The 22098-nt window shown below is 48.9% G+C and overlaps 1 protein-coding gene across 1 annotated transcript in view; it reads left to right on the forward strand.

Annotated features, from left to right (window-relative positions):
- LOC132385611 (ATP-citrate synthase-like) overlaps positions 1-22098 on the forward strand; it is a 174275-nt gene that overhangs the window by 39293 nt on the left and 112884 nt on the right. Inside the window, exons 3-9 of the mRNA XM_059957784.1 lie at positions 2442-2574; positions 2670-2841; positions 3926-4132; positions 8615-8765; positions 8858-8958; positions 17440-17686; positions 18958-19148. Coding sequence (XP_059813767.1) covers positions 2442-2574; positions 2670-2841; positions 3926-4132; positions 8615-8765; positions 8858-8958; positions 17440-17686; positions 18958-19148 — 1202 coding nt within the window. The remainder of the gene's footprint in view (positions 1-2441; positions 2575-2669; positions 2842-3925; positions 4133-8614; positions 8766-8857; positions 8959-17439; positions 17687-18957; positions 19149-22098) is intronic.

Below are 22098 nucleotides of genomic sequence, written 5' to 3' on the forward strand. Positions count from 1 at the left end.
TGTCACAAAAAGCTACTAAAACCCTAAAATAATGAAGGGTCACAACCTGTTGAACTTGGGGTACAATATATTAGAATTTAATATATAATGGAATCAAACTTATCACTGGCCTATGTGGTGAAATTTGTTAACTTTGCAGCAGTAGTACATTGCAGTGCATAATAATAGAGGGAAAAATCGTGAATTATAGTTGGTGTCTGTGTGATTGTATGTGTATAATACCTCACTAGAGCTATGGGTAACCTTCATTAATTTCCAAGTAAGTACATGTTCGGCACAGCATTGTGGGCTGAAGGGCCTGTATTGGGCTGCAGGTTTTCGGTATTTCTCACTACTTTTTGAACACTGCTTATTTAATTTAACTATTAAATATACTTTATTGTCACCAGACAATTGATACTAGAGCGTACAATCATCACAGCGATATTTGATTCTGCTCTTCGCGCTCCCTGAAGTACAAATTGAATTAATTATAATAAAGATTTAAATTATAAATCGTAATCAGAAAATAGAAAAGGGAAAGTAAGGTAGTGCAAGTCAGGTCGGGATATTTGGAAGGTTCGGCCCAGATCCGGGTCGGGTTCCGTTCAGCAGTCTTATCACAGTTGGAAAGAAGCTGTTCCCAAATCTGGCCGCATGAATCTTCAAGCTCCTGAACCTTCTCCCAGAGGGAAGAGGGACAAAAAGTGTGTTGGCTGGGTGGGTCGTGTCCTTGATAATATGAAACAGTTTTTTTTAACCTGGGTGGACTCAGCGGTTAGAAAGCCGCTTTTCCCTCTAACTCCGTACGCCTGGGGTCGTTACGACTCAGGTCTCGCTGGACCGGGAGAGCCCGCAACCCAATCTGAGCGAACGCTGTGTAAGTTGCAGCCCACTTGCCCATAAGCAAGAAACAATAGGTTTTGTAGAGTGCGTGCGATTATAAGAAAGGTGTGTTTATGAATGTCGGCCCAATCAAAGAAGAAGGAAGGGGGGAAAGAAGAGCCCATTATAATTAATACAGTCAAACGTGCACATGGTAGATCTCCCAAAACCTGGAGGTGTCCTTGCACTCGTGGCACCAACTCCAATAGAACTTTCCATCTGGGACTCCCATCGAATCGTGCGTGAATCCCACCGCCGGTTCTCTCGACCCTCTTCTCTCCCGCTGAAAAGGACCTCGGCCCCCGTAGCGCCGGTCGCGAGTCCTCCCCGCCCAGCTTTCCGCAGGACCTTCCCCCCCCCCCCCCCCCGGTTTCCGCCAGCCTGATTGGCTGACTCGACGTTCCTGGGCTGAAACCTCACAACCCCTTTATCTTCAACGGTAACCCAAACGCTTACCGGCAGAACGCACTGCTTCCACAGAAAACCATTCAATGAAATGGGTACACGCACAACCAGGGCATTACACTCTTTTTTTCTCCACCCCCCCCCCAACCAAAAAACACTCATGCCCTCATGACTTTGAAATTCACCAACCCATCATTAATGACTCAGTTTTCACTGGAATTTTGTGATGTCATGACTTCGAATCCATTTCGAAGCGGCAGTGACGTAACTCACCAGGGAATGGACAGAACGCTCTGTTCCCGTGTGTTATAGACCAGCTTTTCTGGTGATTTCCGGACCCTTTGAGACCCCCTTATCCCATCTTCAGCCTGACTCCTTGGGATCTTTCCAGTCTACTCGTCTCCCTCCGTCCTTCGGCAGCTCGATTTTCCCCGTCCTCTTGACTGAGCTCAGCTTCATCCCCAATCAGGTTCCCTTCATCGTCCAGCATAGAGTCTGCCTGTCCACTGCTGTTTTTCTCCTCACCGCCCCACTGACTACCTCCGAGTCAGCGTTCTGGAATCTCCGTGTCACTCATTGGTGAGTTTCCATAAGGTAACGCATACCACACCCCCATTTTGCTCTCATTCTCCCCCCCCCCCCCCACCGAGTCCTTAAGTCCGTACAGCGTTCAGCAGTTGGTTCCCTTCCAGGTCTCTGTGTTCCCCCACTTTGGCACATAGTTATGTGGCACATGGCCGAGTAGATAAGGCATCGGACCACTGATCCGAAGGTCGCTGGTTCGAGCCTCAGCTGAGGCAGCGTGTTTGTGTCCTTGACCAAGGCACAACAGCACATTGCTCTGCGACGTCACCGGTGCCAAGCTGCATGGGTCCCAGTGCCCTTCCCTTGGACAACATCGGTGGCGTGGAGAGGGGAAGGCCTGCAGCTTGAGCAACTAACTGTCTCCCATACAACCCTGCCCAAGCCTGCACCCTGGAAAAACCTTCCAAGGCGCAAACCCACAATCTCACGAGACTAATGGATGCCTGTAATGGCGCACAGTCCTCCTGCTAGGCGTAGGGTCCATGTCGGGCTCTGGGTCAAGGTGTAAGAGGTGATCTCCGACGGAGAATTTTGGCAGGCCCGTTCCCGTCTTCTACATAACTGGGTCTCCACTATGTACGGTGCAGCCACCCAGCGGTCAGCCAGCCAGTGGCTTCCCTAGCAGCCCCAAGCTCCTGATTAAAACTCTGTCTCCAGACATCAGTTTGGGGGCACCGGATCTTCTGATCGTGTCTCCTCCCGCTTCCTTGATCCTGCTGGGTAAGAAAAGTCTCTGCTGGCTCATAAGCCCTTTTGCAGTGGCTTCCTCACGTCAGGCACTGACTAAAGATGACGTCTTAACCTGCTGGCTCCAGTACGGATGTACAGGCAATCCTCCTTCAGGCCCAAGCATCGAATAGTACCCGGGGTATCCAGTAGCTTCATTTCTCATGCGGTTGCAACTGTGGACCAGATGCCCGATATGTTGACTCCACTCGACCTCCAGGGTCCCGAGCGTGCCCAGCAAAGTCCGTTGAAACCTCTCGGGTGGGGATCACGCTCTGGGGGTGATGAGGCGTGGTCCTCGACTTCTCGGCTCCAAACTCGAGTACAGGTCCCGTCCCTGATCGCGGTTGGATCAGTCTGGGAAGGCCACAGTGAACGAAACGCTTCCCCCATCACACCAGCCACCGTGGATGCCCCCTGATCCTTGGCAGGGATATCTGGTGTCGTGATCCACGATGACTTATGACATTCGCCATGTTGCTGGCATCTGGCTCTATTGACAGGAAATCCATACGCACCAGGTCAAGGGCCCCCGCACTCTGCGGGGGGGGGGGGGGCAATGGAGGTAATCTTCCTCCATGCGTGCCGAATGCATGACTTCCAGTACCCTTCGAACCCCGGGCTTCATGCTGGGCTGGTAGAACCGGTCTCTGAGCGAATCACAGTTCTTGTCGACCCGCAGCAGGCCTGAATCAGCACAATCCTCCGATGCTTCTCGGGTGAAACTCCGCTGCGAACGCCAAGGCCCGTCCGGAGGAGACGTGACCCGGCACAGATCCTGGTTCCTCAACTCCAGCTTGATCCACCCTCTCCTCACGTGACCCGGTACAGAACCTGGTTCCTCAACTCCAGCTTGATCCACCCTCTCCTCACGTGACCCGGTACAGAACCTGGTTCCTCAACTCCAGCTTGTTCCACCCTCTCCTCACGTGACGCGGTACAGAACCTGGTTCCTCAACTCCAGCTTGATCCACCCTCTCCTCACGTGACCCTGTACAGATCCTGGTTCCTCAACTCCAGCTCGATCCACCCTCTCCTCACGTGACGCGGCACAGAACCTGGTTCCTAAACTACAGCTCGATCCACCCTCTCCTCACGTGACCCGGTACAGAACCTGGTTCCTCAACTCCAGCTCGATCCACCCTCTCCTCAGTGGCGGTACGGCGGGGTGTTTTGTCTTTTCAGCTTGGGCCATATCCCCTCTCGCAACATGGTACCCGTCCAAGGGTCATTTCGCCGAGCAGTGGCCATTTTACCCAGGACTCAACTTGGGCAACTGCTTTGTATTCTGAGCGGTAGGTCAGGGTGCAGTAAGCTTGTGGAATGACACCATCCACTGCCCCAGCCTTGCCTCTGACTTCCCCCGTGGCTGGAGACTGGCCCGTTGCTTCAGCTGCAAGGGCAGGAAGACTCGCCCAGTCTCCATCCATTTCCAGCCCTTCACCCGCACTTTGGGACAACGCATCTTCATCGATGTTCCGGCTCCCTGGCTCTACTTCAGGCTGACAACGTTGCCGACCAACGATGGCCCGTGGCATCTGGCTTCGCCGAGGTCGGGATACAAGTCAGGGGGTTGTTGTCCGTCCTCCCCTCGAACCGTATAGATAATCGTTTATCTTACCCACCGCAGCCCGTTTCGGCGCCAGAATCTTCAGTTTGTGCGTGGGGTAGTTCCACTTGCAGGGCGACAGACTCCGGCTGACAAAGGCGGCCGGTTTCGACCCTGTGCCTGATCCTGATATAGCATGCCCCCGAAGCTGGCGTCTGTATACAGTGCATAAGGCAATTGGGTGTTTGTGAAGGCCAACGCAGGGTGCCTTCAGCTGATAGGCCTCTTCACGTTTCGCATTCCATCTCCCTCCCAAAGGCTAAGATAATCTTTAGCATCTTCTCCTTTCGTTCTCCTCCTGTTAGAACCATAGAACATTACAGCACAGAAACAGGCCTTTTGTCCCCTCTTGGCTGTCCAGAACCATTTTTCTGCCTCGTCCCACTGACCTGCACCTGGACCAGATCCCTCCATACCCCTCTCATCCATGTACCTGTCCAAGTTTTTCTTAAATGTTAAAAGAGAGCCCGCATTCACCACTTCATCTGGCAGCTCATTCCGCACTCCCACCACTCTCTGCACCTAATGTTCCCTTTAAACTTTTCCCCCTTCAGCCTTTAACCCATGTCCTCTGGTTTTTTCTCCCCTAGCCTCAGTGGAAAAAGCCTGCTTGCATTCACTCTATCTATACCCATCATAAATTTACACACCTCTATCAAATCTCCTCTCATTCTTCTACGCTCTAGGGAATAAAGTCCTAACCTATTCAGCATTTCTCTGTAACTCAGTTTCTCAAGTTCTGGCAACATCCTTGTAAACCTTCTCTGCACTCTTTCAACCTTATTAATATCCTTCCTGTAACTCCCGTTCTTACCCAAGGAAGGGTAACCACACAGAAGCTGATTCAATGAGTGACCTACTTTTGACTAGCCCTTTGAACCTCCTGTAGTACCCGCAGAACCCGAGGAACGAGCGTAAGGCGCTCGCGTTCTTGGACCTTGGTCACGCGGTCACCGCCTCTACCGTAGCCAGATCTGTAGCTACTCCATCCTGTGAGACTACAGGCCCAACGTAGCTGACACACTTGTCCAGGGGAAAGTTTTCAAGCTTCCAGGTGGCTTCGGTAGCCTCGCCTCATGCTCTTCCAGGGTGGACCCAAACACTGCAAGATCATCCAGGAAATTTGGGGTTTCCTGTCACTCCGGCTACTTCCCCCAAAGCCGTGACACGACAGGTTTGGGCCGGGTGTACCACGCAGTTCCTCGTTTGTGCTCTTCGCCCGGCCTAGGATGAGCTTGTGCTTTCTCAGAAGCAGCTCTGAACGCCGGGCGCACGGGCAAGGTTCTCGGAGAACCCTCTCCTTGCGGCCTCCCACTCGCCTCCTCACGACACGAGTATTGGTTCCCTTCTCGACCGGGTCCGGACAGACCAACACAAACATCTCAAGGGCCTCGGCTACTCACCGGCTGCTTCTGAAAACTCCAGCTTCAACGACAAGTAACCATCGTACGGGTAGTCACCAGTACTAAAGCCCCAGAGCTCTGGGGCACTGAGTGACGTCACTGGCAAACGCTTCGGATAACAATTGTAGACGGATCTGCACAGCAGAGGAATTGGAGAACCTGTGTCAAGTAAAGTCCTGAAGAGGGACTGGACTCCCCTACCATGGGAAATAACTTTGCCATATCTAATCTGTTCAGGCCTTTTAACATTCAGAATGTTTCTATGAGATTCCCCCCCACCACCCCATTCTCCTGAATTCCAGGGAATACAGCCCAAGAGCTGCCAGACGTTCCTCATACGGTAACCCTTTCATTCCTGGAATCGTTCCGTCAGCCTTCTCTGAACCCTCTCCAATGTCAGTATATCCTTTCTAAAATCAGGAGCCCAAAACTGCACACAATACTCAGTGTGGTCTCACGAGTGCCTTATCGAGCCTCAACATCACATCCCTCGGTGGAATTTGTTGCCACGATCGGCTGTGGAGGCTGCGGTGGGGGAGTCTCGGACAAGAGGGCATGACTTCAGGATTGAAGGACGTCCGTTTAGAACAGAGATGCGGAGAAGTTACTTTAGCCGGAGGGTGGTAAATCTGTGGAATTTGTTGCCACGAGCGGCCGTGGAGGCCAGGTCACTGGGTGCGTCCAAGGCAGAGATAGATAGGTTCTCGATTAGCCAGGGCATCAAAGGGTCTGGGGAATGGGGATGACTGGAGGAATTGGATCAGCCCATGATTGAATGGCAGAGCAGACCCGATGGGCTGAATGGCCTACTTCTGCTCCTGTATCTTACGGTCTTATAGACAAGACCGACAGTGAGCTGGACCCACCGGCGGGGCGTACTCAACGGTCGGCCGCTACTGAGCGGGGTCCCTTGACCCCGGGGAGTGACCGGCACCGTCCGTTGCAACCGCGGTGAGGATGGGCCTTTCAAGCAGGAGTGCGAAGGACAGGAAAACCTTCAGAAAGTGAACCAATGGTTACTGAAACGGAAAGGGAAGTCGAGAAACCCGACTCCTGAATGTTTTATCAGAGTTGGGTTTACTCTCTCACCAGCATGTGTCGTGAACTTTGTTAACTTAGCAGCAGCAGTTCAATGCAACGTGTAATATAGAAGAAAAAAATAATAAATTAGTGTATGTACATTGAAATGATTAAAAATTGTGCAAAAACAGAAATAATATATATTTAAAAAGTGAGGCAGTGTTGATGGGTTCTGCGTCCATTTAGGAATTGGGTAGCAGACGGGAAGAAGCTGTTCTATACCTCTAGAAATGAATACCAACATTGCATTCACCTTCTTCACCACCGATTCAACCTGGCGGTTAACCTTCAGGGTGTCTTGCACAAGGTTTCCCAAGTCCCTTTGCATCTCTGCATTTTGAATTCTCTCCCCATCTAAATAATAGTCTGCCCGTTTATTTCTTCCTCCAAAGTGCATGACCATACACTTTCCAACATTGTATTTCATTTGCCACTTCTTTGCCCATTCCCCTAAACTACCTAAGACTCTCTGTTTCCTCAATACTATGCTCCTCCACCTATCTTTGTATCATCGGCAAATTTAGCCACAAATCCCTTACTCCCTTAGTGTAAATCATTGACATGCATCATTAAAAGCAGCGGTCCCGACACCGACCCCTGTGGAACTCCACCGGTAACCGGCAGCCAGCCAGAATAGGATCCCTTTATTCCCACTCTCTGTTTCCTGCCGATCAGCCAACGCTCAAACCACGCTGGTAACTCCCCTGTAATTCCACGGGCTGTTACCTTGCTAAGCAGCCTCATGTGTGGCACCTTGTCAAAGGCCTTCTGAAAATCCAAGTTCACCACATCTACTGCATCTCCTTTGTCTACCCTGCTTGTAATTTCCTCAAAGAATTGCAGTAAGTTTGTCAGGCAGTATTTTCCTTTCAGGAAACCATGCTGGCTTTGGCCTGTCTTGTCCTGTGCTTCCAGTTACTGAGGGGTATTGTGGCGACCCATTTCCTAGCGTATCCGAACCGACTCACAATTAGATAGCCTATGGGGGTTTGCGAGCACAGAGCTTTGGAGCCTCTGCGCCATGGGGGGCCGGTTGACAGAGGCTTAAAAGTGAGGCTGAAGTTTTCGAATAAAGTTTTTTCCTTCGACTGCAGTTACCGACTCCGTGTCGTAATTTTAGCGCTGCGTGTAGCACACCGCTACAGTATCTCCCTTTTCTTCCTCCCATGGCCTTCTTCTGTCCTCTCCTGTCGGATTCCCCCTCCTCCAGCCCCTTATCTCTTCCACCAATCGACTTCCCTGCTCTTTACTTCACCCCTCCCCCCTCTCCTGGATTCACCTCTCACCTACCACCTTGTACTGTTTCTTTCACTCCCCACACTTTATTGTAATGACTTCTCTCCATTTCCTTTCTGGAAGAAGGGTCTCGTCCTGAAACGTCGATGGTACTCTTTTTTTTCCCGAAGATGCTGCCTGACCTGCTGAGTTCCTCCAGCATTTTGACTGTGTTGCCCGGCTTTCCAGCACCTGCAGATTTTCTCCTGTTTGTCAGTTTCTTTTTCCTTGAAACAGGCGGAGTAAAAACAAATAAATAATATTGGTGATTAAGTGCATTCAGCCCTCCTTGAAACCCTTGTGTCAGATTAACTCTTAAAGGTCTGATTAATTCTGCATCTTCCACCCCCCCCCCCCACACCCAAACAATCAATGATCTCCAATTCAATTCATCAGCGTCATCGTGCGCCGTGTCACATGACATGGGTGATCCTGGTCTTTCCGTGACCGTGAGTGTCCTTGACAAATTGTGTGTGTTTACTTTCGTTCTCTCTTTACCCCCCGCACCACCGCCCCCTCACCTTAACCCCTCGCACCTACTCTCGCTCTGCCTCTCCCCCCTTCCTTTTGGGCACTGTGCTTGTGTATTTTCCCTTCAATCTCGGGCCCTCTACCAGAGGCCTGGGAGCTTGAGCATTCGGCGCAGTATCCTTCCTGTTCCAAGTAGGGCGCTCTTCTGGACCGAGGTCCCAGATGCTGTTCTGGGATTTGTTGGAGTCACCCAGTCCAGGTGTCACAGCCCCAAGTGCTCCTATCACCGCCGGGTTTACTCCGGCTTTCACCTTCCACATCCTTTCCGCCTGCTCTTTCAAGCCCTGGTATTGCTCCAGCTTCTCGCCTTCCTCCTGATGTTACCGTCGTGCGGCATTGCCACGCCTGCTACTATTGCTCTCTTCTGTTCCTTGTCCAGTGTTACTACGTCTGGTTGGTTGGCCAGTACCTGCTGGATTTGGAAGCCCCCCAACGGGATCTGGGCTCCGACATTCTCCACTACCCTCTCGGGGGCTTCCCGTTTGGACTGGGGAGTGTCCAATCCACAGTCGGCACAGACGTTCCTGTGCGCAATTCCCTGCAGCTTGCTTGTGCCAATCAGTGAATGCTGTCACTGCCTGCATCTTGTACCCTGCTACTGTGTATCAGACGGTTTCAGCAGATACGTTGTACAGCCTGCATCTTGGGTCTTGTCTGGTGTGATGGACCCCAACTCCTATTGCACTTCTGCAGAGCACCCGTTCTCCGTGCTGTCACTCAGCCCTGCCATGTCCAACGGTTTTTATGTCAGCCTCATCAATCGTGGGATTGAGATTCAGAGCCGAGAGGTAATGTTGCAGCTGTATAGGACCCTGGTCAGACTCCACTTGGAGTACTGTGCTCAGTTCTAGTCGCCTCACTACAGGAAGGAGGTGGAAGCCCATAGAAAGGGTGCAGAGGAGATTTACAAGGACGTTGCCTGGGTTGGGGAGCGTGCCCTATGAGAATAGGTTGCCTTTTCTCCTTGGAGTGTTATGTACCCAGTAACTGGGTTAACAGACCAGCAGAAATGGAAGGATATGTTGGGGAGTCTGGTGGTACTGTAACTAAAGGTGTTTATTAGTAAACTAAGCAATACAGTATCAAAAATGCAAATATACAGATAAAACAGGTCAGCAATAATAAAAACAGAAGTGTAGGAATAGGAATCAACAGTATCAAACAAGCTCTATCAGAGTCTAGGGGTAAATGAGTAGTCATAGGGGAACATAGAGTTCAGTTCTGTTTGTGCTGAGGTAGTTGTTTTGTTGCGCTGTTGGGGGGAGAGAGAGAGAGAGACAGCAGGCAAACCTTCCGTTGTCGTCTTGTTCCGTTGTACTGATGTGGTCATTCGGTTATGACCCCTCCGTTCTCGGCTAGACCGTTCTTCCGTGGTGGACTCATCACTCTGGCATGAGTGCACACAGATACAGACACAGACTCACACTCACACACTCACACACACTCTCACACACTCACACACTCACACACTCACACACACTCTCACACTCTCACACACTCACACTCTCACACACTCACACTCTCACACTCTCACACACTCACTCACACACTCACTCACTCACTCACACACTCACTCACACACTCACTCACACACTCACTCACACACTCACTCACACACTCACTCACACACTCACTCACACACTCACTCACACACTCACTCACACACTCACTCACACACTCACTCACACACTCACTCACACACTCACTCACACACTCACTCACACACTCACTCACACACTCACTCACACACTCACTCACTCACACACTCACACACTCACACACTCACACACTCACACACTCACACACTCACACACTCACACACTCACACACTCACACACTCACACACTCACACACTCACACACTCACACACTCACACACTCACACTCGTCCCTACCGGGCCTGCCGTCACACTGTGAGCCTTGTTGACCGATCTCCTGATTCGGTCCTCCAGGCCCCCACCTTCCTGTGGGTGCACAACACTCGGTCAGTGTCCACTGGTGCGTCTGAGGGTGTCTCCCCAGACCCGTCTTTTATCCCCACTGACGGGGTATCAGTCATCCATCGACTCAAAATGTCCATGTCCATCAAACCAGGCAGCTCCCGCTGTCTCCTCAGGGATGTTAACGAGGAAAGAAACGTCCTTGTAACGAAAGGTAAATAATCAGTGAAGAAGCCATAATACATAAATGAGCCGTCTCTCTCTCTCTTATCTGTAGCAGATGCCTCTACCTCTGTTCTTCATCTCTCTCTCTCATTAGCAGCATAGTTCCCAAGTGGGGGGGGGGGGTTAACTCTGGACCCCATTTCCATCTGGTTTGTTCAGCACACATAACAGGAGTGATGGACGATGAGGGGTGACCTGATAGAGGTGTACAAGATGATGAGAGGCATTGATCGTGTGGATAGTCAGAGGCTTTTTCCCCAGGGCTGAAATGGTTGCCACAAGAGGACAGATTTTTAAGGTGCTGTAGAGTAGGTACAGAGGAGATGTCGGGGGTAAGTTTTTTACTCAGAGTGGTGAGTGTGTGGAATGGGCTGCCGGTGACGGTGGTGGAGGCGGATACGATAGGGTCTTTTAAGAGACTCCTGGACAGGTAAATGGAGCTCAGTAAAATAGAGGGCTATGGGTAAGCCTAGTAATTTCTAGGATCGGGACATGTTCAGCACAGCTTTATGGGCCGAAGGGCCTGTATTGTGCTGTAGGTTTTCTACGTTTCTATATATTTGTAAAACTACGTATTTTTAAAAAAATCATTTATAGTGCCAAAAGAGAAGAAAAAAGCAGTGAGGTTCATTGCCCATTCAGAAATTGGATGGCGGGGGGGAAGAAGCTGTTCCTGATTGCTGGTCGATGGAACTAGGTTGATCAGCAGCCTGGCGTGGACTAGATAGGCTGAAGGGCCAGTTTCTGTGCCAGAGTGTAGTGTAGCTCTGCAGTGAATTTCAACTCAGGTTCTCGGAGAGAGTCCTGCTCCGTCTGCCGGCACAGAATTTGAAAATCGGCTCCAGATTGAACTGCACAGCACATGATGCATGCAGCCTATCACCCCCTTCCTCGTAAACACAACCTCGTCTGTCTGGCTGAATGCCAGGCGCAGGGCAGTCCCATTACTCGAGGTAACGACGTTCTCCGTGTCCGGACTCTCGGGCCGTAATGAAGCTGTCATCCTTCGCCTTGTTTGACGTATGCGGTGACTGAAATTTAATTTACTAAAATGCCAGCTATTGCAATGACGCTCGTGTGCCTTGCCGAGACCCAAATATAGGAATCCTTCAATCAGCAGCCTGCATTACTCATACTTTAGAGAATAAGCAGAGAAGCTGAGCTGTGGTGCTAGTCGGGCGGCTCATTCATTCACCTGTTCAGTGGGACCAGTATGTCTCAAGTATACAGTTGGCCCTCCTTATCCGTGAGGGATTGGTTCCGGGACCCCTCGCGGATACCAAAATTCGCAGATGCTCAAGTCCCTTATTCAACCTGTCTCAATGCGATGGACATTAGCACCCGGCGGAACCCCGGACCTTATTTAACCTGTCTCAGTGCGGTGGACATTAGGACCCAGCGGAACCCCGGAACTTATTTAACCCGTCTCAGTGCGGTGGACATTTAGGACCCAATGGCGTAGCTCTGAATCCGCAGTGTTTCTGTTCCCGAAAATAATCAAGATAACGATTGAAAATAAAATGGAAATAATAAAGCGATCGGAAAGAGGTGAAACGCCATCGGTCATTGGAAAAGTGTTAGGCTACGTCGGTCAACGATCAGAACAATTTTAGGGGATAAAGTGAGAAAGACTCTACCCCGATGAAAGCTACAGTTATTACTAAGCAATGTAATGGTTTAATTATTGGGTTTTGGGTTTTTGATCCTCCACATCAACCCTGCACGGTGGAGAGCGCACTCGGGAGTGATCTGTCACTGGATTGAACTCGGGGACTTCCGTTCCCAAGCCTGGCACTGAAACATACGTTCTTAAGTGTTTTATCTGCGTAGAAAGGTAAAATGTATACTATATACTAAGACAAACGTTTGACTAACTGACACTAAATAATACCAGATGTACCTGTTCCGACTTACTGAGTAAGAGAACTTCCGATTTTTTTCAATCCCGATCCACGATAACCCACGCACATCCTCCCGTGTACTTTAAATCATCTCTAGATTACTTATAATACCTAATACAATGTAAATGCTGTGTAAAATGGTTGTTATACTGCATTGTTTAGGGAATAATGACAAGAAAAAAAAAGTCTGTACATGCTCGAACAACAAGTGCTGGAAGAGCACTTCCGGGTTTTCGCGATGCGCGGTTGGTTGAATTTGCGCGTGCGGAATCCGCGGATAAGGAGAGCCGACTGTATGTGGGTACGGCATTTAAACTGCAACGTGGAAAATTACCTCTCCCGGTAGAAGTTTAAATCCAAAGCAGACTTCGGCAGGTGCGCTAGCCTGGCGGACAGCACCACGCTTTACAGTGCCTGAGACCCGCGTTGAATTCCCGCTGCTGCCTGTAAGGAGTTTGTTCGTATTCTTCTCAAACAAAAAACGTGAAACTCCACAAAGTTCTCAAAAAAAAAGTTCCTGTAGCTTCGAGTCTTCCCTCATTTCTCTTTGTTGTCTAACATTCTGTGTGTGTCGACCATGACACCGCCAAGTTCTGTGTTTCACACCTGTGAAACCTGTGTTATTTATTATCCTGCCAAATCCTCAAAGAATTACACAAAGAACAAAGTTAAAGTACAGATATGGAATAAAGCATGCATAATTACAGTCTGCCCTCCTTATCCGCGGGTTCCACATGCACGGATTCAACCAACCGCGGATCGGGAAAACCCCTGAAGTCCTCTCTCCAGCACTCATCGTTTGAGCATGTACAGACCATTTTTTCTTGTCATTATTCTTTAAACAGCACAGTATAGCAACTATTTACATAGCATTTACATTGTATTAGGTATTATAAGTAATCTAGAGATGATTTAAAAGTACAGGCAGTCCCCAGGTTATGAATGAGTTCTGTTCCTGAGTCCGTCTTGAAGTCGGAATAAGTATGTCTGGTATTATTTAGCGTCAGTTCGTCAGATGTTTTTCTTTGTATATGGTACATATTTTATCTTTCTATGCAAATAAAAAAACTTCAGAAACATATGTATTTCAGTAATTAAACCACTGCATTGCTTAGTAATAATTGTAGCTTTTATTGGGGCAGGGCTCCATTAAAATTGTTCCAATTGTTGACCAACCTAGCCTAACGCTTTTCCAGTGGCCGATGGCGTTTCACCTCTTTCCGATCACTTTATTACTTACACCTTATTTTCAATCGTGATTATTTTCGTGAACACAATCACAGCGGATTCAGAGCTGTGCTGCCGGGTCCTAATGTCCACCGCACTGAGACACGTTAAATGAAGTCCAGAGTTCTGCTGGGTCCTAAAGACCACTGCACTGATTCAGGTTAAATAAGGGACTTGAGCATCCGCGCTTTTTGGTATCCGCGGGGGTGGGTCTCAGAACCAATTCCCCACCGATAAGGAGGGCCGACTGTATACACCAACAAGTATTTACAATATAAGCAGCCTGATAAGAGAGTGGTTTAAAATGTTTGCGGTGCAGTGATAGTGGTAAAATTAAAGGGAGGGGGGTGGCCACATGAATTTCCTCCCCTAGTCCAAAGGCCTACGGGCTGGTAGATTGATTGGTCATTGTGAATTTTCCCGTGATTAGGCTAGGGTTAAATTAGGAGATTGCTTTCGAAGGGCCAGAAAGGCCTACTCAATTCAACAGGTAAATTTACTGTCGAGAATATATATCCTGAAGAACTACTTCTTTTCTAACATCCACGAAAACAGAGGAGGGTCCCAAAGAATGAGTGACAGTTAAATTGATTTGGATTGAATTTCGGTTTATTGTCATGTAGAAACCACAACCGCAATGCAGTGTAAAAAATGAGACAACGTTCCTCCAGAATGATATCGCAAGAGCACACGACAAAACAGACTCCACCAGAAAACCCACGTAACGTTTGGCAATCCCCAAACCCGGAGTCCGGAGAGGCTGCTGCGTATTAATATCGCGCTACAGTCTTAGAGCGTTCCCCAGAAAGGAGCTCCAAATCCACCAGACAAAACAAGACTACCCAGACACACCAAGTCAGGATACCAACTCTACCACCCAACAAACCAAAAACTAAAGCTACAAGACCTACTCAAAACCACACAGTTACAACAGTGCAGACAATAGCATAATTGATTTAAAAAAAACACAGACCATGGGGACAGTAAAAATAGTCCAAAGATGTTAAAAGACTAAGTTTGAAAGAAACCACCACACAGTTTCCACAAGTCCTCAGGGTCCTGATAGGCTCGTCATCCCAAATGTTCGAACCCCAACTCCCCCTCTCACGCGTAAACAGCAGCAGGGCAACGATCCTCCCCTCCCTCATCAGCAAAAGAGCATCGGCACCCCCCCCCCCACCCCCACCAAGCACTCAAGCATGCAGCAAAGCATCAACAAAGAGATGGACTCGCAGTACTCGTTCCCCCGGTAATTCAACACCATCGGCTCCCTCTCGCTCCCTAATAAAGGTGTACCCGTTTCACAGCGAGAGGGGAGACATGAAACAAATCGCTGATTTATGGTGTTAAAAGTCTGTTGCGTCTCTTTTTCTGAGCTCTCTGCCCAAAGAGCTCGGGGTCTCTGGGCGCACAGCCAGCTTGCTGACCATCATACGCTGCGCCGTATCACAATAAATAAATGAGCTTTAACATTCAGCCTCGCAGGATCTTGTGTGGGAGAGCCACGTCTCGTTCACTGGCAAAGAGGTTCGGCCGAGCATGTCCTATGTCCTCCTTGTAGCAGCTGGTAAAATTCCACCTTTCCCCTGGAACGTACTGGTTGCAATTCTACGCTGGCATCGTAGAGGGCATCCTCACGTCAGCCGTCGCTGCCTGGTTTGGGGCAGCGTCCTCTCACAATGTCTGAAACTGTCCGTCACTCACTGAAAGTGAGCATGCAGGTACAGCAGGCCGTGAAGAAAGCTGATGGCATGTTGGCCTTCATAACAAGGGGAGTTGATTATAGGAGCAAAGAGGTCCTTCTGCAGCTGTACAGGGCCCTGGTGAGACCACATCTGGAGTATTGTGTTCAGTTTTGGTCTCCAAATCTGAGGAAGGACATTCTTGCTATTGAGGGAGTGCAGCGTAGGTTCACGAGGTTGATTCCCGGGATGGCGGGACTGTCGTATGTTGAAAGATTGGAGCAACTGGGCTTGTATACACTGGAATTTAGAAGGATGAGAGGGGATCTGATTGAAACACGTAAGATTATTAAGGGATTGGACACATTAGAGGCAGGAAGCACGTTCCCGATGTTGGGGGGTGAGTCCAGAAACAGAGGGCACAGTTTAAGAATAAGGGGGTAGGCCATTTAGAACGGAGTTCAGGAAAAGAATTTTCACCCAGAGAGTGGTGGATCTGTGGAATGCTCTGCCTCAGAAGATAGTGGAGGCCAATTCTCTGGATGCATTCAAGAAAGAGTGAGATGGAGCTCTTAAAGATAGCGAAGTCAAGGGATATGGGGAGAAGGCAGGAATGGGGTACTGATTGTGGATGATCAGCCATGATCACATTGAATGGCGGTGCTGGCTCGAAGGGCCGAATGGCCTACTCCTGCACCTATTGTCTATTGAAACCGTCAGGGCCATTGGCTGCTATCTACCTCTACTGCAGGATTTGTACACGTCTGGGGAAAAGAAGCAGGCAGGGAGGAAAAAAAAGTAAATTGCAGACACTCCCCACCCTGCAAACTGTCTTTTCCCAAAGCCCCCTTCTGAGGAGAGCTCTCTAAGGCCACTGAAGCAAAAAACTGAACTTCATGCCATCTTATAAGTGTCTTCCCCAAGGCAAGATTCCCCAAGGATCAACCATCCTGTTCAGACACCCCAGCGTCCCCCTGTAATTTTACCCCCACCACTGCACCATAAGCACTTTAAACCACTGTCTTATCAGGCTGTTTGGATTGTAAATACTTGGTGGTATTTAATTATGCATATTTTATTCCTTATCTGTACTTTTAACATTGCAATTCTTTGAGCGTTTGAGCAAGATACTAAATAACACAGTTCCTATAGGTACGAAACTCAGAGTGTGGCATTCCACAATAACGAACAGAAGCGAATGCTGGACAACGGAAGTGAAATGAGGGAAGAATCGAAGCTGCAGAAATGTTTTGTTTTCTTATGAGAACGTTGCAGAATTTCCATGTTTTTCTTTGAGGAGAATGACAGAAGTATTGCGGGAGCACAGGGTCACGAGCGAGGAAGCATCATGAAAAGCCGGGGTAAGAGGAGGGCTGATATCCTCAGTCGGGGGAGGGCAGCTGGGATCTCTGGGGCACGTACTGAGGAAAGAGAAGCCCGAACACCTCGCAGTGACGGGAAAGGATCGATTTTGGGGCGAGGGAGGAGTCGCAGCCGACAGCTCGTGACGTCAAGCGATGGGCGGGCAAAAGTTCTGGAGAGTTGATCAGAACTTCTCATCTTAAGGACGTAGAAAACCTATCGCACAATACAGGCCCTTTGGCCCACAATGTTGTGCCGAACACGTTCTTTCTTCAGAAATTACCTCAGGTAACCCATAGCCCTCTAAGAGGGCAGATGGAAGGCTGCGATCATCCACGCTGTATAACATGGCACATGGCGAATGAATAATTTTTATAACTGTTGAATATTGTTGCATGTCACACCTTGACCAACACAACAAATACTTAATACATGTAAAAGTATAATGACTCCTTTTAGTTAAATCTAGCACTTGTCTTCCTCTCTAATAACTCGATCCTGTCTGACATTCCCCTTCATACAGTTTTCACAGGGGCAGAGATTCCCAACCTGGGCTCTGTGGACCATTTGCCTAATGGTTTTGGTGCACGGCGGGGAGAAAGTTGGGCCCCCCCCCCCTCCCCAGAGTCTCGCTGCACTCAGATTTGCAGCTTTGGTCTCAGGGCAGTGACTGCAAACGAATGAAACGACCTCTGAGTCTCGCAAGCCGTGACGCTCGGACGTACAAGATCGTTTGCGATGGGCACCGATTTGGGGCTTGTCGTGTTCTGCTGCTAACGTGTCGTTTTTTTAAAATTTTGTTCTCCCAGGTTGGACGTGCCAAGGGTACCCTCAAAAACTTCCTGATCGAGCCGTTCATACCCCACAAACAGGTTGGTCAAGCAGCCCAGTTTTAAAAAAAATAGGTATAACTTGGTGCCTTTATATCAGCAGCCTTTTTGTTATTTGAGCTACCCAGCCGTGCTCATTTTCTCTACCTGCCCCCCCCCACCACCCCTCAAGGCAGAGCTCATTGTTTGCCATCCTGATTTGAGACAGCTTGTCAGAATTTTAAAAAGACACTCTCAGCGGGAGTTAAGCCTACTTCCCCCGAGCTATGGGAAACGGTGCGAGCGTGAAAAGCAGTTAGCAGAACAAACTGTGACAATTTGTTGAATTGTTGATGGTTAAGGGACCCTGGTTTATAAACCGGAGGGGGGGGGGGGCTCAGAATCGGGATTTGCTGTGAAATCTGTTGCTATGTTGGGAGCAGTGCATTTCAATGCATAATGCTGACTGGCTGTCTGTTTCGCCGCTGTCGTTTAAGCTGGGACCAGAGCTCCCCCCATCTCTGCCTGTCTGTACAGATGCAGAAAGGTTCTTCATTGCTGTTTCCATAACAGTTAATTTTGACCAGTCTGATTGGTCAGCCTTGATCCTGGAGGACTGGTGGGCCACTCTTGGTCTGACCTCTACCCTTTGACCTGTTTGGCCCTGGGTGACCCGACCGAGAGTCAAAGCATAAAGCCCTGACTCCTGCCGATACAGCTCTCCAGGTCACTAAGGCACGCATGCCTCCGAACCCGACAGGGTTGTGGTCCCTCTTGGGGGACGCAATGATTTAAAAATAAAAATTACAGTAAGAGATTTATGTAATTAATTGGAACAAGGGTTGCAAAAAATCAGTAGTGAGGGAGTGTTCATCGTCCGTGCAGAAATCTGTTGGCGGAGGGGAAGGAGAGTTGAGTGTGTGCTTTCAGGCTCCTGAAATGAGAAGGCATATCCTTGAGTGATGTTGGGTCCTCACTGATGGATACCATCTTTTTGAGGCGTCGCCTTGTGAAGGTGGTGGGGAGGGGGAGGCGGAGGCTAGTGCCCGTGATGGGGAGCTTTTTTCTAGTGGTGGTCCCTCCATCCCGGGGGGGGGGGGGTGTTACGCAACTCGCTGGGCCGAACAGTCTAATTCTGCTCCTATATCTTGGGTTGGATTAGAAGTGTCGAGGCCCAAATGGTATTGTGAGTGGGGTTTTTCTTTCAGAAAAGATCCCTTGCTCTTTCCAGACATGCAAATTGTGACCGTGGGGAAGTGTTTTTTTTTGGGGTGGTGGGGAGATTAGTGGTATCTCGTTCATATTCAGTGACGTCTGCGACGGTCCTTCACCAGGAGGAAGAATTTTATGTCTGTGTGTACGCCGCCCGGGAGGGTGACTACGTCCTGTTCCACCACGAGGGCGGAGTGGACGTTGGGGATGTCGACTCCAAGGCCTGCAAAATGCTCGTCAAAGTGGACGTGAAGCTGAGCGAGCAGGATGTCTGCAGTCAGCTGCTGCAGCACGTGCCCGAGAACAAGAAAAGGTAGCCCTTGGTTTTATTCCAAAAAGGATGAGAGGGGATCTGATTGAAACATGTAAGATTATTAAGGGATTGGACAGGCTAGAGGCAGGAAACATGTTCCCGATGTTGGGGGAATCCAGAACCAGAGGCCACAGTCTAAGAATAAGGGGGTAGGCCATTTAGAACGGAGTTGAGGAAAAACTTTTTCACCCGGAGAGTTGTGGATCTATGGAATGCTCTGCCCCAGAAGGCAGTGGAGGCCAATCCTCTGGATGCTTTCAAGAAAGAGTGAGATGGAGCTCTTAAAGATAGTGGAGTCAAGGGATATGGGGAGAGAGGGCAGGAACGGGGTACTGACTGTGGATGGTCAGCCAAGATCACATTGAATGGCGGTGCTGGCTCGAAGGGCTGAATGGCCTACTCCTGCACCTATTGTCTATTGAAACCGTCAGGGCCATTGGCTGCTATCTACCTCTACTGCAGGATTTGTACACGTCTGGGGAAAAGAAGCAGGCAGGGAGGAAAAAAAAGTAAATTGCAGACACTCCCCACCCTGCATACTGTCTTTTCCCAAAGCCCCCTTCTGAGGAGAGTTCTCTAAGGCCACTGAAGCAAAAAACTGAACTTCATGCCATCTTATAAGTTTCTTCCCCAAGGCAGTAGATCTGATCAACCATCCTGTTCAGACACCCCCACGTCCCACTCCAATTTTAGCCTCAGGACCCACACCACCAGGTTCAGGAACAGTTATTAACCCTCAACCGTCAGGAAGGAGGTACAGGAGCCTCAGGACCCACGCCACCAGGTTCAGGAACAGTTATTACCACCTCAACCATCAGGAAAGGAGGTACAGGAGCCTCAGGACCCACACTCTGTCATTCCCCATTTATTCCCAAGATTGTTTAACACCATTCCCAGTGTACAAGTGTAAAGGTGAATGAAATAGTTGTTACTCTGGAACCGATGCAACGCAAAAAAAAACACCTGACAATCATGAAGAACACAATGATAAACGTAACATATATAAATATGTGTGATAGACATTGAACCCCTGCTTAATGCTGAGGAGCAGTTCCTCGGAGGTTGAGTGCTGTGTAAGTCAGCACTCTGCGGGGTCGTTATAACATTATGCAAATGGACACGGCTCAATACGATATACACCCTGAAGTGCTTCTTCTTCGCAAATGTTCACAAAAACAGAGGAGTGCCCCCAAAGATTGAATGACGGTTAAACGTTAGAACCCTGAAGGCCTGCCCCACCACTGTGCCTGATTTTAAAAAAAATATACAAACCCCATTTCCAGAAAAGTTGGGATGTTTTCCAAAATGCAATAAAAACAGAAATCTGTGATATGTTAATTCACGTGAACCTTTATTCAACTGACAAAAGTACAAAGGAAAGATTTTCTATAGTTTTACTGACCAACTTAATTGTATTTTAGAATTTAATGGCTGCAACACACTCAACAAAAGTTGGGACAGAGGGATGTTCACCACTGTGTTACATCCCCTTTCCTTTTAATAACACTTTTTAATCGTTTTGGAACTGAGGATACTAGTTGTAGTAGATTTGCAATTGGAAATTTTGTCCATTCTTGCTTGATATAAGACTTCAGCTGCTCAACAGTCCGTTGTCTCCTTTGTCTGATTCTCCTCTTCATGATGCACCATACATTTTCAATAGGAGATAGATCTGGACTGTCAGCAGGCCAGTCAAGCACACGCACTCTGTGTCTACAAAGCCACGCTGTTGTAGCATGTACAGAATGTGGTCTGGCATTATCAAACCAGAGATACAGGTTTCCCCCTGTTATCCGAAGGTAGAGCGTTCCTCTGAAACCGTTTGTAAGCCGAAATGTCGTAAAGCGAAGCAATTACCATTAATCTATATGGGGAAAATTTCTTGAGCATTCCCAGGAGTCAAAGCACAAAGCCCCGACCCCCGCCGGCGTAGCACTCCGGGTCAGCGAGGCAGGCAAGCCTCGGAACCCAGCAACGGGGTTGTGGCCCTCCCCTGGAGGGTTTGGTGAAATAGTCTCAGTTTTACGTTCGAGCAGCTTGAAAGTGGGCGGTTGTGAACTGGCTCAGAGTTTGGACAAATATTGAAACGGTTTCTACGCAAACAGTAAATGTGGTAATATGTAGCTCTATTGCTGGAATTCACTCGGTATATAAGCACTAGTGGAGTTCTCTCACATCAGACACGTTTAGCATTCCGGTTGATAATGGGTAATCTTTAACATGCTTGACTATCTGCTTTTGTAAGTCATTTGATCTTAATCTTGACTAGGGAATACACATATTTTTCAGATAGGGTCATTTCATACTGATTGGTCACAGTTCAAAGTAAATTTTATGATCGAAGTGCATACACGTCACCATATAGAACCCTGACAGATTCATTTTCTTGTGGGCATACTCAGCAAATCTGTTGACTAGTGACTATGACACAACCAATGGACGACCGCCAAACCCGGGCGTTTTACCCGTGTGCAGCAGACAACAAACTGTGTGAGTGCAAAAACAATAATTAACAAACAAGCAAACAATATCGAGAATGTGTGATGAAGAGTCCAGGGAAGTGTGTCCATAGGTTGTGGGAACATTTCGGTGATGGGGCGAGTGACGTTTCCCCTCTGGTTCAAGAGCCTGACAGTTGAGGGTAATAACTGACCCTGAACCTAGTGGTGTGGGCCCTGAGGCTCCTGTACCTCCTTCCTGATGGTTGAGGGGTAATAACTATTCCTGAACCTGGTGTTGTGGGTCCTGAGGCTCCTGTACCTCCTTCCTGATGGTTGAGGGGTAATAACTGTTCCTGAACCTGGCGGTGTGGGTCCTGAGGCTCCTGTACCTCCTTCCTGATGGTTGAGGGGTAATTACTGTTCCTGAACCTGGTGGTGTGGGTCCTGAGGCTCCTGTACCTCCTTCCTGATGGTTGAGGGGTAATAACTGTTCCTGAACCTGGTGGTGT

The sequence above is a fragment of the Hypanus sabinus genome, assembly GCF_030144855.1.
Source record: "Hypanus sabinus isolate sHypSab1 chromosome X1 unlocalized genomic scaffold, sHypSab1.hap1 SUPER_X1_unloc_16, whole genome shotgun sequence".
In the NCBI taxonomy this organism is placed as follows: Eukaryota; Metazoa; Chordata; class Chondrichthyes; order Myliobatiformes; family Dasyatidae; genus Hypanus; species Hypanus sabinus.